Raw genomic sequence first — 18,747 nt, 5'->3', positions numbered from 1 at the left:
TAGAGTGGTACACATTCAAGTAGAATAGTACATGTCCATGCAGTTCAGTTGAAATGTGATCATGGACATTTTGATCTGTAGCAGGTAAAATTATTGCGTGAAAAATTTCTATTATTGATTTTCAGAATATTTGGTTTAAGTTTGTGCCACATGGAAAATGGACGGAAAATCTGGGTAATGTGATAGAGACTGTTTTTAAGCTGTGTCACAAGTAAGACAAGAGACTAATTGTTCCTGTTTTTTGTTTCAATCCCATGTTTTTTTTCTGTTTACCAGGACATGAAGTGATGCTGACACAGTAGTTAGGATATACTATGTAGGTAATGAACAGGGTAACATAACACAAGTGTCTACTTGATCGCACTGCAGCCTGCTCAGTAGCTCTACTGTAAAGTGATTATTGGGTCCAACTAAACTTGACAGCTGTAGTGTCACTGGGCACACATGGTTTATAAAAATACAGTCCTTATTGTTTAAACCAGGGTTCCCAGTTTTCAGGTGTCTGTCCCAAACTCACACATTATACAATATTTTATGAAAAGCCCACTTTGTAAAGTACACACACACAGACACATAATGTGGTTGTTCTTTCCTCAGGTTTGGCCATGGCTCAGCTGAGCTGGAGAACAGTCTGTATGTGGTTGGAGGTCATACAGCTATCGCTGGAGTTTTTCCTGCCTCTCCATCCGTCTCCCTGAAACAGGTCTGAGACACATCCACTTATACATGAGCATAGTTTCATCATTTACAGTTTTTATCTCAGTTTTAACAACGAATGAATGAGTGTCATGTGTCACGTGTTCCCAGGTCGAGCGCTACGACCCTCTTAGCAATAAATGGACCATGATGGCTCCTCTGCGAGATGGAGTCAGTAATGCAGCTGTGGTCAGCGCTAAACTCAAACTCTTTGTTTTTGGTGGGACCACCATACACAGAGACAAGGCCTCCAAGGTTGGTGGATTTGTATGTTTACCTTTCTTAAACGGCAGCTTTCCACAATTCAGTTTTCACTAACCTTCACCATAAAAACCAAATAGCATAGCTGCTATTTAAATGTTGTAATTTAAGTTTTTATGGAACAGTAATTGGTCATGAAATTTTCTTTACAATGATACACTTACTTCTCATGCACACTCTTCTGAAATCTTGCTTTCATACAGTATGTTAGAAGTCCTACCAGTCCTACAGCCAGTTTTAGTGTTGTGCATGAACACTGTCAGAATTGTCTAACTTCTGTGCCTTCTGTGTTTAGGTCCAGTGCTATGACCCTGTGGGTAACCGCTGGAATATTGCAGCTGAATGCCCCCAGGCGTGGCGCTACACGGCAGCCGCTGTCTTAGGAAGCCAGATCTTCATCATGGGTGGCGACACTGAATTCACTGCTGCCTCTGCTTATCGCTTTGACTGTGAAACCAATCTGTGGACTAGAGTGGGCGACATGACGTCCAAACGGATGAGCTGCCACGCTGTGGCCTCTGGAAATAAGCTGTATGTGGTGGGAGGATATTTTGGGACGCAACGGTGTAAAACACTGGACTGCTACGATCCCACATCAGATAGTTGGAACTCCATCACCACTGTGCCTTATTCACTGATCCCCACTGCCTTTGTCAGCACCTGGAAACACCTGCCGGCCTAACGGGGAGACACCAGGAGCCAGTAACTCCAGGTACGCTGTGAGTGACTGACATTAAAACATCAGTGGGTGGTTTAACATGATAATAACAGGGTGTGGTCAAGAGCCTGTGTATAGCACCTTAAAAGAATGATTTCAGTCTGATCTTCATTGAAGGAAATGTTGTCGCCTTCAGATGTTTATATTCTATGACTCCGACACATAGATGTGAGTGTCATTTGCCTGGGGAACTACGTAAAGGTCGCCTGATGAGCAGACTGTTCTGCAGTAAAAGGAGCTTTCTTCCTCAGGTTATTTTGTCCTTTCTAAGTGCAGGGAGAATCCACACAGTGGCGTCCCACTGCATATATCCTCTGTGTATACACAGATATCCTCCACCCTTGTCCACCCAGTGCTGCATCATCTGCCCCCTCCCTCTCTTTTCGCAAACCTCCACCACTTCAAATATTCATGTTATGAAACTGGGTGCACGTCCGCCTCCTCTGTCGTATATCTTGTTCCTCTGTCTCATTCATTCACCTCCTGCATCTACTCTACTTACTGTCTACCTGCACGTCTCTTATGTAAGAAGCTATTTTTCTTTTGGAGCTGTTGATGTTCACACAAGCTTCAGAATCTGAAGCGTCCCTGTCGCCTGTTGCCTCCACTGCAGGACACACATAATCCTACGTGTGATTTTCCAGCTCCACAGTTAAGATTTTCACTGCTGCTGCTTTCCAAGCATCACAATATTTATCAGAACAGGAGCATTTAATGCAGAGCTCTTTCTTGTTAATGCACGACAGAAGATTAACCCGTATTCAGATGCACAGCTGGAGGCAGAGGCTGAGGCAGAAAACTGTGCCAACATTTGTGTATGTTTGCCATCAGCTCAGATGTAAGTGTGTCAGTGTCATATCAGCCAGGTCAATAAGTAACAAGACAGAGATCAATTAGAGGTCATTGATCACAGAACCGCAGAGCACTGATGACTTTACATCCACAATTTTCTGCTTAGGGATGGGTATGTTAAGAACTGTACTACTACTCTTACCGATACTGCTTATAGATCCGGTACTTTAACGGTACTCTTATCGATACTTTTTGAGGAAAAAAAAAAACTTGAACAAACAAAACATTTGTCACACTTGTGACAACAGGCTTTGACTTCATCAACTCTATTACAGTAGAGCCATACTTTGGACCGTTTGGTTCTCTCCGCCAAGGTAGGCTACGAGCTTGAGTTGGTGCGTGCGATGTGATGTCTGGTGTGTGTGTGTGTGTGTGTGTGTGTGTGTGTGTGTGTGTGTGTCTCTGTGTGTGTGTCACTGGAACAACAACCCCGCCCCCCTGCCCTCCGCTCATACAAACAGCAGGCAGGCAGAGAGAGAGAGCTCTCTTGTCTTCTGTGAGAATAGCGAAAATATATCATACATAGATGGATATTTGACGGAGTTGCTGAAATAAATGTGCAAGATAACGTTTATCTATCGGACAAAAAAAAGTCAGTGGGGCTGCAGTGTGAGGCTGAAATGTTAAATGTTGCGCCTGTTCCTCAGTGTCTGGTCTCCACCCAGACTCAAGATTCTTCAGCTGTGATGAAATTCATATCTACTTACACACAGCACAAGTATTATTTTCACGTTGTGTCTGTCACCTCTCCTCTACAGTCTGTGAAGGAGGAGAGGGACTAACGCTTTCCAGGGAATAGTCTGGTCCTACAGCATCACTAAAACAGCTTTTTCAATCTGCAATAAAAACCAGTAAACAACCTGGAAAAGTTTGAGAACAGTCATCAGGCTCATCAGTAATCAGTAATGATGTGAACTACAGGAGCCACAGTCTCAGCTGGCAGAACAACTCTTCAGCTTCTACAGATAATGAGGAACTGTGAGATCTGATGGACTTATGAAACTGAACAGCTGCTGTGTTGATTTAGGATAAACAACCTGAGGTGTGACAAACAGTGCACGGCTGACATGTTCTAACATTTGTCTTGTCTCTGTCCTCTTGTCTTTTTCAGGAGGTGACGTCGGCAGGAGGAGAATCTGAGACTTAAGTCTGCAGTCAGCAACTGTACACAGGACCAATCATTACAAGAACATGCTGCACCTCACTGACTTTGAATCAGTCCTGAGCGGTGGAGCTAACGACAGCTCACCACCCACGTCTTAACACACAGGACTTCTTTGAATACCATGCTTCCTAAATAATGTGAATCTACTCAAGCATTTTGATGAACCTGACTGACTGATGGACTGATGGAACACTCACAGAAACGAATGTGTGTGTTTTTTGAGGCCATGTTTCTTTTATGTCTCATTAGTCCTGAAATACTTTACTAAACCATTCCAGTGCAAAGACATAAGCAGAGCACATTGATTCAACATAATGGTAAGCAGGTCACAGAGGTTTCACCACAGGCTGTAATCACTCATCAACAGACTGTTAACTGTGTTCACTGGTCAGTGATCCACAACCAGAGACTGTGACAACCATGTTAAACATTTCACAAACATAAACTCAAACACTTATCTGATATAAGCAGCTGATGAAATGAATGATGAGCTGAAAGCTGTAACACCAGTAAAATCTAAAAACACTGGACAGTTCTTCATTACAAATTCAGTTGTTACGAGACTGGTTGGTTCCTCTGAGCTCAATGTCAAAGTAATTGTTGGATCCTCACTGTGTCATACTCAAACCATGGTGTCAACACAGTATTTTAACTTCATCTTGTCCTTTTGGTGATGAGGCTTGATGCAGTTCAGGAGCACAATGACAGATGTCTGCTGGAGCCTCAGTACAAACATTTGATGTGACAGTGTTTATTTACTTTTTGCTTCTGCCTTTCATGAGTGACAAAGTGTTGAGACCGTTGCCAAGCTCTAAATGTAAGTTACATGATATGAAAGCAAATGAGAGATTTAGGAACACGATCTGTGGGTTTGACATGAATGCACATGAGACAGTTCTGACTCGGACACTCCTTTGTGTTTCAGTGTTGGAGGAAGGAGCAGCAAACACAAACTGAGAACTAATAAACTAAAACAGTGAACAGGAAGATCAGGGTTGTGGCAGGAGGCCAAAAGGTCACAAAGTCTTACTTCAGACAATGTGCATTTTGTCAGGTTTTTATAGGACATGTATGAGAAGCACAGAACAGCCGTGTGGACAGTGTCCTGCAGAAACCGCCATGCTGCTGAATCCTCTTTGTTTCTTCTGTAACATCTGAGCACTTGATGTTTTTCAGTGCATTCATTAGCAGTGTTTTCCGATTCCCCATGATGACAAAGTCACTAATGAAAAAGTCAAAACTGAGATATCAGAACAAAGTGGCACCGAGTGGATGAAGAAGGTTTGTGCAGGACACAGATGCATCATGGCTGGTACTTTTTATTGTCTCTGTGATAATGCACATAATTTGCTGGTGTTTTAAGTAATTTTGCACTTGTCCCTTGTTCAGCTGTTCATAGCTGCTGTGAGGTGTAGTGTAGAAATCAAGTTGATTGTGAAATACTCTTCAGCTGTTTTATAAAAAAGAAGTGAGGAGGAAGGTGTTTTTGAAATTATTTGGAAAATCTACAGGAATTTCTTTGAGGAACATGTTGGATACTGTCAGTTTGTATTGGTGAATATAAACAGTGACTTACTTTTTCAACTTTTTCAATTGTATGTGTCTTGTATGTGAGGAAAAAAATGGAAGATGTCCCGTTTTCAGGGAACATTAATTTATTTATCATGTCTGTTTCAACTCATGTCACACAATGACAAAGTGACAGTCCGGTAAAGAAATCACAGCATATGATGTCTTATAAATATACTTCACCATTCAGCACAGCACAAGAAAAAATCTGCACTGCAGCTGGTGTGATATCCAATATATATAAGAGCAGACCACAGCAACTTCAGCAAACAAGAGCCAGTAACCATTACAATGGCAGACATCTGAGAAAGAGTGTCAGGTAAGAAGGGCTGGACAACACCGGGACCTGACTCCTGCCACTCTGAAGGTCATAGTTCAGTTTTTAGAACAGTTCATCATTTTCTCCCACTTCGGCTGTGAACATTCCCTCCATTCATTTCAATGGAAAAAAGTTGCTGACAGAACGTTGAATATTTTGGAAATTATCAAACATATCATGCCGCACGTGTTGACATTTGAATGGAGTTCCTAGAATGAACGTTGTGGCCAGCTGCCAACAAAGTTGCCATGTTGTGGGACTGCGGCACAGCACTCCTCTGGGACCATGAATGTCTGTGGCAATCCATCATCGGCTTCAAGATGCTTTATTTTTATACTGACAAACATCCCTAGAGCCACACCACTAGCATGTCAGTGTCACTGCAGACCATTTCAGACTTCAGGTCCACACTGCAGCCTCAGTTATATAATAGCAGAGGTCCGTGGGTACACAAGTGAGACTGCAAAGACTGGTTCCATTTCTGTGCTTTTATTCTGCCCTCCTCCTCCTGAGCTTGTTTATCTGGTGTCATTAGTCACCTTTAGTAGAAACTGAATCCCAGTTAGCTCTGCTAACACATTAACCTTCAGAGTGAAACAACAGTGCTTATCAAAGAGATACAATGGCTGGTCTGATCACTACGTTACTAACGTTCAGCCAGAAAAACGTTGGTATCTGATGGATGCAGCCAGCTAAACCTCGAGGGCTTTAGCTGGCACATGGAGCCACTACCTCACAAAGCAGCATTTTCCCATTTATGAACTGTAATACACTGAGACTTCTGGACACCACTGAAAAAGCAGTGAAGCCCATTAATCTGCCTAAATATTAATCTTTTCAATTCAATCAAGTCAATTCCATGAGCTTTAATGGGCAGGAAACTCTAAAGTATATATTCACATGTACTTTAGGTCCACAAGCCACACATCTCATTTTCTCTTTACATTATCACAGACATACACTCCTTGTGCATTATTTAAGGTTGTCCCTGTCTAAAAATATCTAGCAGGCAGGCATGGAGGAGCTTAACAGTATATTTTCTGTGTGGCTCAATAATGTGGTGAAAGTCACTGAAGGTCTCTCGACAGCCTCAGGAACAAACAACCACTTTTCAAATAACATACTGCACTCAAACAGCCCTGATCATGAAGTGATCCTAGCTGTGTGTGTAAGCTGCACCTTACCTGATGAACAATTACTAAGATCCAAAGCGAAATCAGGGAGCAGCACATTGACTCATTTCTTTAACCTTATCTGCTCATGCAATTCAAAGACTTATAATCTACACCTGATGTGCACTTAGCCTCTATTTCTACTGTTTACTTTATTTACTGTATGGACACCACAGTCGACACCTAATTCACTTTTAATGGCTTAGGAGCTGTGTGAATAATTTAGAGACTTTGGAATTCTACTACACCCACTACAACCACCTCGCTTCTATTTTATCACATTGATAAAAATTGATTAATTTTACAAACTCAGATCTTGATTTAAAAGCATTTAAAAGAAATGACTATCTATCGAACCAAAATGGACAAAACCAAATTAGTTGGTTTGGGGAAGTGAAAGGACAAGTGAATATAATCCATTCAATACATTGTCTCTGCAATCTGTAGTTATGAACCTTTTTATACAGTATTACTCCTAATACTTCATTTATATTTATTATCCATTAAGGTCCATGTAGTGTCAGAGTAAAGGGAACAAGTCCCTGAAGTGGTTTAGAAAAGGGGAATGGGTCCAGTCTTTGGCACAGGTTTGTGAAGCTGCAGCTGTGCACTAGATCTCTACCTGGACTATGATCTGGAAAGAAACTCATTGGTGTCCAGTTCAAGAGATAGATGATCTGTTGACTGTTGAAGAATTGTTTTCAAAATCTCAGGTGGGCACATTTGATGCCACAACATTTCCTTCTGAAATGTAGTTTAATGTTTTTCCAGTCCATTTCCACCCTGAGTGGCACAGACACATACATAATTCATAAGAGACAGAGCCCCTGGAAACCTTCTGTGAAGGAGGACACATACTGATGTTACTGCTAGTTGTGAGCCATTTGAAAAAACAATAATTACTGATGGTTTCAAACCCAAATTTGTCACCACAACCATAGCAAGACATGTATACACACATGTACATGCCCTAACAGAACTTGATCTGCAATAAAGCTATACCACTATATTCCCATATACAGTTAGGCCCAGAAATATTTGGACAGTGACACAATCTTCATGATTTGGGCTCTGCATGCCACCACATTGGATTTGAAATGAAACAACTACAACGGAATTGAAGTGCAGACTTTAAGGTTTAATTCAAGGGGTTGAACAAAAATATATGATTAAACATGTAGGAATTGTAGCTATTTTTATACAAACGCTCCTCATTTCAGGGGCTCAAAAGTAATTGGACAAATAAAATAACCCTAAGTAAAATGTTACTTTTCGATATTTTGTTGAGAATCCTTTGCAGGCAATGACTGCCTGAAGTCTGGAACCCATGGACATCACCAAACGCTGGGTTTCCTCCTTTGTGATGCTTTGCCAGGCCTTTACTGCAGCTGTCTTCGGTTGTTGCTTGTTTGTGGGTCTTTCTGCCTTAAGTTTTGTCTTGAGCAAGTGAAATACATGCTCAATTGGGTTGAGATCTGGTGATTGACTCGGCCATCGCAGAATATTCCACTTCTTTGCTTTAAAAAACTCCTGGTTTGCTTTTGCAGTATGTTTTGGATCATTGTCCATCTGTACTGTGAAGCGCCGTCCAATAAACTTTGCTGCATTTGGCTGAATGTGAGCAGAAAGTAAATCCCTATACACTTCAGAATTCATCCGGCTGCTTGTGTCTTTTGTCACATCATCAATAAACACAAGTGACCCAGTGCCATTGGAAGCCATGCATGCCCATGCCATCACACTGCCTCCACCATGTTTTACAGAAGATGTGGTATGTTTTGGATCATGAGCTGTTCCAATTCTTCTCCAAACTTTCTTCTTCCCATCATTCCGGTACAGGTTGATCTTAATCTCATCTGTCCAAAGAATGCAGTTCCAGAACTGGGCTGGCTTCTCCAGGTGTTTTTTGGCAAAGTCAATTCTGGCCTTTCTATTTTTGAGGCTGATTAATGGTTTGCACCTTGTGGTGAATCCTTTGTATTTACTCTCATGAAGTCTTCTCTTTATGGTAGACTTAGATACTGATACACCTACTTCCTGGAGAGTGTTCTTCACTTGAGTGGATGTTGTGAAGGGGTTTTTCTTCACCATCGAAAGGATTCTGCGATCATCCACCACTGTTGTCTTCCGTGGACGTCCAGGCCTTTTTGAGTTCCCAAGCTCACCAGCGCAGAATGTACCAAACTGTTGATTTGGCCACTCCTAACATTTCTGCTATCTCTAATAACTTTAAAATGAATTAAAGTTCACGGGGCACCAGCCTAAACTAATAGGCAAAATAGCCAATATGGCTTTAGTCTCAATTTATTATCATTAATCTGGAACTCTGATTAACCATTAGCTTACAAACTATAACCAAAAGACCAAATCAACAGTAAGTTACAGTTGAAGGATTGGAATTCTACCGAGTAGAGGTTGGTAATATTCACGCTTGTGCAACATTAAACACACCAGTAGTTACTTAAAGACATTTATTTACAATGGAGCAGAGTAAAACACAATGTCTAATCTAGTATATACAGGTGTGTGTGTGTGTGTGTGTGTGTGTGTGTGTGTATGTGTGCGTGTCTGTGGAGACACAGACAAAGTCAAGATGGCTGACTCAAAGTGGTCACTGTGACCACATGACCTGAACAAAGAAGACCACAAGATGGCGGTAAACAAAGAAACTACTAAAATGGCCGCTGAGACCACCTGGTGTGTGTGAGAGGGAAGGTGTGAGTTTCTTTGTTAGCCTAGCTCATGTAATCTAAAGGTACCAGGTTAGAGGGGGAAGGTTAGCTTCATGCAGGTTCTAGGACTGAGACGTACTGTTATGTGTGTGAACATACGAGTATTCGATTAACTGTATCACTGACTACGACCTAAGCAAACATTACAACAACAAGACATCAATCAACAAGTACATTAACAAAGTTAAGACTTCTGCTGCTTAGCTATGCTGTGCTATGCTGTGCTGGGAAAGGTTAGGCCCAGTCAGTTAACGTTACCCAGTCCTTTGAACAAGCAAACAGGTCCTTTCCAGTGTTTTGTAAAATCCAGTGAGTTGGGAGGCTTCCTGGTGGAGTAAAGTCCTGTCTGGCTGTGTTGCTTGCTGTTATCTCCTTTGTTCTCCTCACAGAGTTAGCTGTTCCATGCTAACTCTGCTACGACTCCTGTTGCTTGGAAAATCAGCTGGCCTTGTGTCGTAGCTACTGATTCTGAAGACGATTTGCTTCACTCACAGTTAATCCGAAGCAGGTCGCTGCTGATGAGGAGAAGAGTGTTTGCAGGCTCCTGTGAGCAGGCTGGCGAGAGAGAGCTGGTTTCTGGGGCCTTGTTGCCCTTTGAAGAACCGAGAGGAGAGAGCTGGAGCTGCTCTCCAGAGCAAGCCAAGAAGGGAAGAGAGAGAGAAGAGGTCTAGAGGACTCGTTTTGTTTGGTGACACCCTTGGGGGTCACATGTCACACACTGACCCACACTGGCTGGCCAGTGGGGTCCGTGGGGGGAAGGGTCGTCCCCAGGTGTGAACAGTGAGGAACTGTGGAGTGTGAGTTCCTTTGTCCAGTGGAGCAAAGAAACATTTGGTCTATTGAATGATTGAGTCCCAACAATGGTAAGAGGGAATTATTGGCTCTTTATACTGCCAAACACACAAGCACAGATGTATACAGACACACGCCATCTCCACGACATGGACACACTTTCAAAATAAGAATCTCAAAAAGGTAGGGTAGGTAATATAAGGTAATGTAGGTAATAAAAGTTCGATCTTAGAGGTTATCTTTGCCAGTTGTGACATCTTAAAATGGCTTTTAGAGGTGATAATCATTGAACAAGCTTTTGTCCTACCTGTCAACCGTTTTCATTTCATTTAATTTCAAAATGATAGACCAAGGCTGTAATGTCAAAATCAGAAAGATAAATCCTATTAAATGAAGGTCTGAAGGCAAATTTATAAATAAGTGCAAGAAATTCCAAAAGTTCACTTTTTTTTTTCTTCTGTCTGTTTACAGTACACATGATGTTCACATGTTCACAAACAAAAAGCCCCAAACATGCTGCAGACCAAACAAACAATGAACTGCCTTCATGGCCCTCCCAGTCACGATGACTCATATCTATGGGAAATAGATTCAATTGGCCAAAACAGAAACAGAATTTCTTACCAGGTTTTATCTATTTCACAGTTTTCCACGTTTTCCACAGTTTAACTGTGACTGTTGTTTGTGAAGTTTGAGACAAAGTGGGACGAGCCGAGAGCTGTGGCTTTGTCTGTCCTGCTGACGAAGCTACAACTGTGCAGCTTGTTTTCTCACACTGTGTCCACAGAGACTAAATCCACACAAAGACAGACTGATGACAGGAAACCCACCACTTCATGACTGTGATCTGATTATCACTGAATATATGAGGAGGCAGACGGAGTGATGTGGACATGAAGGTGTGCACAGGTGCCATAATTACAAATTTGTAATGAGCTTAACTTATACAGTTTTTTATGATTGCTTACACACTAAAATTAAAAATAATACACATATTTTTGAAACTCGACACACAAGGAGCAAAATGTCAGCCCAGATTTGCACAATTATATGCACATTCACGGCCTCATACTTTTTGCAAAACACTACACACAGTGTTTTGCAAAACACCAAACACACTTCTCTACATTAGACACATCATTCAAAACTGAAACTTGTGTGTTAATTGTTAAACACTGCCACTGAAACACCACACTCAATTAGCAATCACCTGAACTCAGAATGCACATGTGAAGGTTGGGTCTGAGCTCTGCCTCATGAGCTGGACACCGTAAATGTTGGATCTTCGGTTGTATATCAATTTATTGGCTATCATAAATTAAGAAAAAATTATTAAAATAATATTATCATTCAATAATAACTTTAAAATGAATTAGAAGTCCTCGGGGGCAACAGCCTAAACTAATAAGCAAAATAGCTAATATTGTTTCAGTCTCAAATTATTAATATTAATCTGGAACTCTGATTAATAATGATCTTAATAACTATAACCAAATTACCATACCATTTAAGTTGAAGGATTGGAATTCTTAGTAAAGTAGAGGTTGACAATTTTCACACTTGCGCATCATTAAATACACCAGTAGTTATACTTAAAGACATTTATTTACAATGGAACAGAGTAAGAAAACAATGTCTAATCTAGTATATACATGTATGTGTGTGTGTGGGTATGTGTGAATGGGGGTGTCTCTGTGGGGACACAGACAAAGCAAGATGGCTGATTCAAATTGGTCGCTGTGACCACATGACCTGAACAAAGAAGACTTACACAAGATGGTGGTAAACAAAGGAACTACTCAAAATGGCCACTCTCACACACACACACTCACACACACACACACACACACACACACACAAACACACACACACACACACACACACACACACACACACACATACACACACACACCAACCTCCCTTCCTCTTCCCCTGTCCCTCTCCTGCTACTGGGTTGATGGCCTTCTACGGCCCTGTCCAGCTCTCCTTGTGTAACGGCCGGCCTCCTGGTGTCTCTTTCATGCTCTTGAGACTGTGCTGGGAGACACAGCAAACCTTCTTGCGACCACAAGCTAATGTAATCTAAAGGTACCAGGTTAGAGGGAGAAGGTTAGCTGCCTGCAGGTTCTAGAACTGAGACGTACTACAGGTATGTGTGTGAACATACGAGTACCTGATTAACTGTGTGACTGACCACAACCTAAGCAAACATTACAACAACAAGACATTAATCAACATGTACATTAACAAAGTTAGGACTTCTGCTGCTTAGCTGTGCTATGCTGTGCTAGGGGAGGTTAGGCAGTCAGTTAACGTTACCCAGTCCTTGGAACAAAACAAACAGGTCCTGGGTCCAGTGAGTTGGGTCGCTTCCTGTTGCTTGGATCAGCTGGCTGACCTTGTGTTGTAGCTGCTGATTCTGAAGAGAACTTGGTTCACTCTCAGTTAATCCGAAGCAGGTCGCTACTGTTGAGGAGAAGAGTGTTTGCAGGCTGGCAAGAGAGCTGGTTTCTCAGGTAGCCCTGGGGGGTCACATGTCACACACTGACCAACACTGACTGGTCAGTAAGGTCCCTGGTGCGTCGCCCCCAGGTGTGAACAGTGAGGAACTGTGGGGAAGTGTCTGTGGAGCAAAGAAACATCTGGTCTCTTGAATGAGCTCTAACAGAAAATTAATGTAAACAATCAGATCACACATAAATCACAGCTTGATCTCCATAAATAGGAGTCAGGTTTGCTCTTTGGTGTGCACAACAATGGAGGACAACTTTGCAGAAAGAAATAGAGGAAGAGGTGTTCAAGTAAGAGGAGGAAGAGCAAGAGGAGAAGGAGGAGAAGGAGCAGGAGGAGAAAGAGGCAGACCAGAAAGAGGAAGAGGTGAAGGAGGAAGAGGAGCAAGAGGACACAGGACAGGGAGTGGCGAGAGGATTGGTCAGAATAAATAGGACAATTCTTCTCTGCAATACTGTATAGGCCTACTGTATTTTACAGTACAGTATGTTCATGTCATCTTTGGTTTCACCATTGGGTTTGTGTTCATATTTACAGCATGCTACAAATGAGAAATATCAAAAACATACAGTACTGTAATAGTGTTTTTATACTTAGCATATATCACTAGAAAAGTAGAAATGTGATTTAGATTTAGATTTAGCACAGTCGTGTGCAGTTGGTAGTGGAAAGATCTATATATTTGGTGTTTGTCTGTAAAGTTTGGGAGAGAAAGTATCATTTTTAGAAGTTTATTTAGTTATTGATGTAGTGCTTACTTTTGCGAGAGATGTAACATGTTTTGTATTTTGTGTAAATGGTTTTGGTTTGTGTGTGTGGAGCTCTGACAAACAGGGCCTTAGTTTCAGGAACTGTGTTTTTGCAAAAGTGAAAAACTGTAATATACAATGCTGATCATATTCACATGCCTAACCTTTACTAAACCTGACTATAGTTCAGACAAGCGTCTCATGTTCTCTTCATGTTCCAGTCAATTATGTCTACACCATATATGTCCATATATGTAGAACATGTAGTGCTCCTCCAGTCCAGCTGGGCTCTTTACCTTTTACCTTTACCCTGCTGCCGTAATTCTGGGATTTATCTCCCACCACTTCCACAGCCTCTTCCTGTATTACCATGTAGTCTGTTGTGCGTTTTCAAGTCAAACTTATTCATAAAGCACATTTAAAACAACGTCAGATGTCAGGAGTTGTGTTTGGTTACAGTTTTTCACAATTCCATATCTTTTGAAACCTTCCATGCTTTTCTCAAAACTGTAAACCCAAAACCCATATATATTATTTATGTACATACATATACACCCAGACCATGGGGTCAAAGGGGCAGCTCCAGCACCAGGCCACTGGAGAGCATAGGCAAAATCTCCGGTTTGTAACATTAAGACTCTGCCTATTGATATTCGATTGTTTCTTATAAAGGAAAAGTCACAACAAAAGAACTGATAACTAAGGTGTGAATCCTGGCCTCTCTGTGCCACACATGAACCAGTGAACACACACACACACACACACACACACACACACACACACACACACACACACACAAAAAAAGGGTAAGACCACCTGAAGTGGACCTTTGGACCCCACTGTAAAGTGATCTCTGGTTGATTCTTTGCTCTTCATGTTGTTCACCACTTCATCAAAAGAAACACCCAACACGCATCACATGACAAACAGCATATTATTTATTTCCAAAACGGGACGATGACAGATAAATAAAACTTTATTATTTATTAAGAAACAAATCAATCATCCATTGAAATAAAATCCATAGTCATCAATACTTTGTAAGTTCAAATTTGTACATAAAACATATTTACAGCATTTGTTGCTTTGCCCTTTTTTCTTTGTACATAAAAAGAGAAAAATAAACTTTGTACCTTCTGGTTTTAGTACAAATACAAGAAGCTTGTACAGTGCAAAAACTGTAGGGTCCAATGTGACTGTAAGATTCCTTAATAAAGGTTTTAGTAAAACTAGTGCACACTGAAGGGAAACAATATGGAAGAGGCTAGAGAAAGGCCAACTTTAACTTCCTCTTCAGACCTTTAAATTCTATGATCAAATGTTGCGTCTGTAATTTAGCTTATTTCGTTTGAGGGATCAGAGTTGCTGCAGACTAGTTCTGAATATATATATTAACTCATAAAATCATTAAAAATGAGATCAAACTGTCACTGGTTTTTACTCCAGGACGCAGAGACCCCCTGCCCATCTGGTTGAGCCACCCACCACCCTGAGCCTGGTTCTCTTGGTTTTTCATGGTGGAGCTGTTGTTTTTCTATAATATTGTTTAATCCTGACCTGACTCTGTTAAGCCTTGAGATCATGTCTGTTATGATTTGGTACTGTACAACTAAAACTGATGTATGTATTGACTGAAGGATGAGCAAGGTGAGCGATTAGTTTGATTTACTAATAGCATGCCATCATACAGTATGTGACAAACACCATGTAATTGTAGGAACTTCAAAATAAAAACAAAGTAATAAATTAATAGGGTTTGTATTTTAACATCTTTGACATTTTAAATTTGGTGGTTCTCTGGTTTAATCCATTCTGTTCATAAATGTGGGTTAAACCATAGTCCAACTGAATCACAGTTGCTCAGCTTTCTTCCTTCATTGTTAACATTTCTTTATCATTGAAGGTTAGAAAAAGATCAGAAAAGCCCCTTTAGCCAATGACACCATGTAAACTGACTTTGATGCTACATGTAGCTTAGCAGCTGAGGACAGACGATGTGTCAGTGATGTAAACAGCTGATATTTCAGGCACTGACCAGTAGTTAGCGGTCTAGTCCATCATGAACCAAACCACATCAGTTGTACCCTTTCTGATTTTTTTCTGCACAGAGCAGAAACGATGTGAGGCACAGCTCATATTTACAAAGATATGTCTTTTTCTTTTGTTATTGTGGACTGATGATTATTTTATCATGAAGCTGCAACAAGGGGTCTGAAAACTTTGCGAATGAACTGTAATATCAGAGTTCTCTTATTCAAGTCCTGTTCAGGCTGCGTGATACTATATATACATAAAAAAAAAAAAAATATATATATATATATATATATATATATAGAGAGTGTGTGTAGCTGCTGTTGTGAAACAGTGGTTTTTCAGAAAGTGGCTATGATGTGAAATGTTGCTTTTTTCACAGGAAGCAGCCTCTGAGGGTTTGCCTCTGACTCAGGAGGACTAACCACTGCTGCTAATCACACTAGTCAGGGTGAGAGCAGGGAGAAGCTGCAGGGAATTAAGAGACGGGATGATGTGCTTGAGCAGAGAGGCTGGAAACGACACAGATCTTAGGCTCTCTGCTTCTCTGCAGAGAAGAGAGAAAATCAATGTGGTGTAAATCAGAGTTATGACTGTGGCTGGATGAGAGGGAGGATACGAGCCTTTGGCGTCTGGAGAACAACACCCCTCATTCAACTCAGGATCCAATGAAGTCTGATGATACTGCTGTACATCAATTAACACTTAGCTCAACATTCATTCATTAATTAAGGATTGTACTTCCAAAATAAAAGCATGGAAAGTCTGAGTCTAGATGACACCTGGCTGTGGTAAATGACAGCAGAAACGGGAGACAAGTTAAAATACCAGTAACTAAACTGGCACACGTGGTCAATTCAATACAATGTGTATTTCCTCCTTTTAACAGCAGTAACTTTAATTTGTTTCAAAATAAAAGTCCTTCAGGGACAGGGAGGAAATTTTGCTCAGTGGAGTGCTGAAGGATTTTAATGTGAAAGAGATGGAGGAAGTGTTGAGCAACAAAAAACTGACATGAAAACTATGACAGTTCAGAGAAGAGGAGGCTGTTTTACTGAAGCAGGTAAACTGAGGACCGAGTTCCAGGTCCAGGTGACCAGGGTCCAGGTCCAGGTGACCAGGGTTCAGGGCCAGGGGACCAGAGGACAGGAGAATTAAAAACGTGAACCTGCTTCTGAGCAACTGAGCTTTATAATGTCTCCAGGCTCCATCTGATACTTTAGAGTATTAAAAATGTACTATATCTGAATCTGTAAAGACTGATGGATTGATTGATTGATTGATTGATTGATTGATTGATTGATTGATTGATTGATTGATTGATTGATTGATTGATTGATTGGATTGATTGATTGATTGATTGATGTTTGTTTTGACTGATTGTAAACTCAAAGATTGTCTTGCCTCGCTTGACTCAACATCATAAAAACCCTTTTCATTTATCACAATGATGCAAACATCTGTTAAAATCGCTTATAAAATATCATAAAAATCACAGTCTGAACATCTACAGTTGATGACTGAAGAAGACTGTATGATGTGGTCGAAAGCTCCAGCAGAGCTTATAATTGGACCTGGAGGTGAGATGGTTTTGTGCTGAGCTCAGTGAGTTCTGACCAAGCTCTGCTGCAGAAACTTCATCTTTCTGTCATGTACAAAAACTGTTTATAGTCTGCATCATCTGACACTGGTGACAGGAAACAGCTGCTGAGTTCAGGTGGTTCACTTTAGAAGTAAATAGTGAAAACTGGTGAACTGTATCTTTAGACAGGCTTCACACACATTCATGACACAATTCAATATGCTGTTTACAAAGAGGAAGTGTGGAATAATAAATGAACCTTCACTTGGATTTAAACAACGTTCATATTTTCTGTATAATTAGAACCAAGTCACTGAAAAGACTTGACGATTCAATTCTCAGGAGATGAATGATCTTAAATGAAGCATCACTCTCTCAGGTTAATTGCCTGTTCACACATTTGTCACAGTCTGTTTCACATACTCAGGACTGAGGGAGGTGTCCACCTAAAAAACCAACTAACAACGGCAATGTTAAACATCTGCTCTGAGCACCACAGACCATCACTCTGGGTCCTGAGCACTCTGTGGACCAGTCTGGGTCCTGAGCCCTCTGTGGACTGTTCCATCTCTCTGGTGAATGATGTTTTCATTGATTGTGGACAGTGAGAAGTGTGTCCACCACACCATGTCCAGGTTTGTCTTCCTTCCTGAGTCCTGTTTGTCAGGTTGACTGATGAACGTCAGAGCAGATGTTAAAGACTCCTCAGGATGTTCAAGTTCAAGGATGCTAAAGTTTGTGACAGTTTTAAATGTTGATGAGATCTGATTTGAAGGTGGGGTCCTGGGGTGGTGGGGTGGTGGACTGGTGGGACCCTGGGGTATTCTGGGCACGTTTGGTGATTAAAATCCTCCTGACTGAATCATCAGCTCACCATGATTTCACCTGGTCATTACTTTTGTTTACCTGGGACATATGCAGGCCAGTGAGTCTGTTGTCCTGAGAATCCAGCTGGCTCCTCAGAAAATGGTCCAGTCAGTCTGAAAGGCTGTTCCTGTTTTCTGCAAGGTCCAGCAGGAGGTTCATAAGTTCACATGCTCTTCCTCCTGGTCTTCAGCAGAAGAAGATGTCTCCATCATTCTGGGAATCCAACATCACTGTCATTTTGTTTTCTGAGGAGACAGAAACACACGAGTGAAGATCTGGACAACTGTCATTAACACGTCTGGAGCAGCTACATAGACCAGACCAGACCTGACAGACCTGCTGCCGAGGATCTAGTTTGCTGTGGACAGATCCAGGCTGATGTTTAATACTGTCAACCTTTGTTATGACACATTAATGAAGAGAGTATTTGTGTCATGTTTCAGTGATGTCATACACACATACATATTACTTTCTGTAACCAAATGACATACACGTTTTAAGGTAGTATTGTATCTTCTTCCTAAACGACTGTTTTAGACCAAAGTCTGTAGATTCACCCTCCAGAAGTTTGCTCATGTTTTATTTGATCATATTACTTTGTTGCTCTGCTTATTTATTTGTATTACTTTATTTATTCAGCGGCAGACTCCCACTTTTACAGGAACACACTGATTGCATTCACAAAATGACACACCTGGAAGCTGCCCAGTACAACCACAGTCTGACCTGCT

General features: G+C 41.2%; 2 protein-coding genes across 9 annotated transcripts in view; one reads left to right on the top strand and one right to left on the bottom strand.

Annotated features, from left to right (window-relative positions):
- The window catches only part of klhl25 (kelch like family member 25), a 22,662-nt gene extending 17,382 nt beyond the window's left edge, over nt 1-5,280 (top strand). Inside the window, exons 8-11 of the mRNA XM_023397430.2 lie at nt 598-703; nt 808-951; nt 1,253-1,669; nt 3,639-5,280. Of these exons, the coding sequence (XP_023253198.1) occupies nt 598-703; nt 808-951; nt 1,253-1,639 (637 nt within the window). The 3' untranslated portion in view covers nt 1,640-1,669; nt 3,639-5,280. The remainder of the gene's footprint in view (nt 1-597; nt 704-807; nt 952-1,252; nt 1,670-3,638) is intronic.
- Nucleotides 5,281-14,456: 9,176 nt separating this feature from the next.
- LOC111647725 (uncharacterized) overlaps nt 14,457-18,747 on the bottom strand; it is a 105,714-nt gene continuing 101,423 nt past the window's right edge. For all 8 annotated transcript variants that reach the window (XM_087171521.1, XM_087171524.1, XM_087171525.1 and 5 more), the window contains one exon: nt 14,457-18,261. In XM_087171521.1, the coding sequence (XP_087027647.1) occupies nt 18,203-18,261 (59 nt within the window). In that variant the 3' untranslated portion in view covers nt 14,457-18,202. The remainder of the gene's footprint in view (nt 18,262-18,747) is intronic.

This window comes from Seriola lalandi, unplaced genomic scaffold, assembly GCF_002814215.2.
Source record: "Seriola lalandi dorsalis isolate HSWRI2012SDOR001 ecotype SW California unplaced genomic scaffold, Sedor1 jcf7180002055008, whole genome shotgun sequence".
Lineage (NCBI taxonomy): Eukaryota > Metazoa > Chordata > Actinopteri > Carangiformes > Carangidae > Seriola > Seriola lalandi.
The sequence above is the reverse complement of the archived record's forward strand: the minus strand, read 5'-3'. Positions and strand labels throughout refer to the sequence as shown.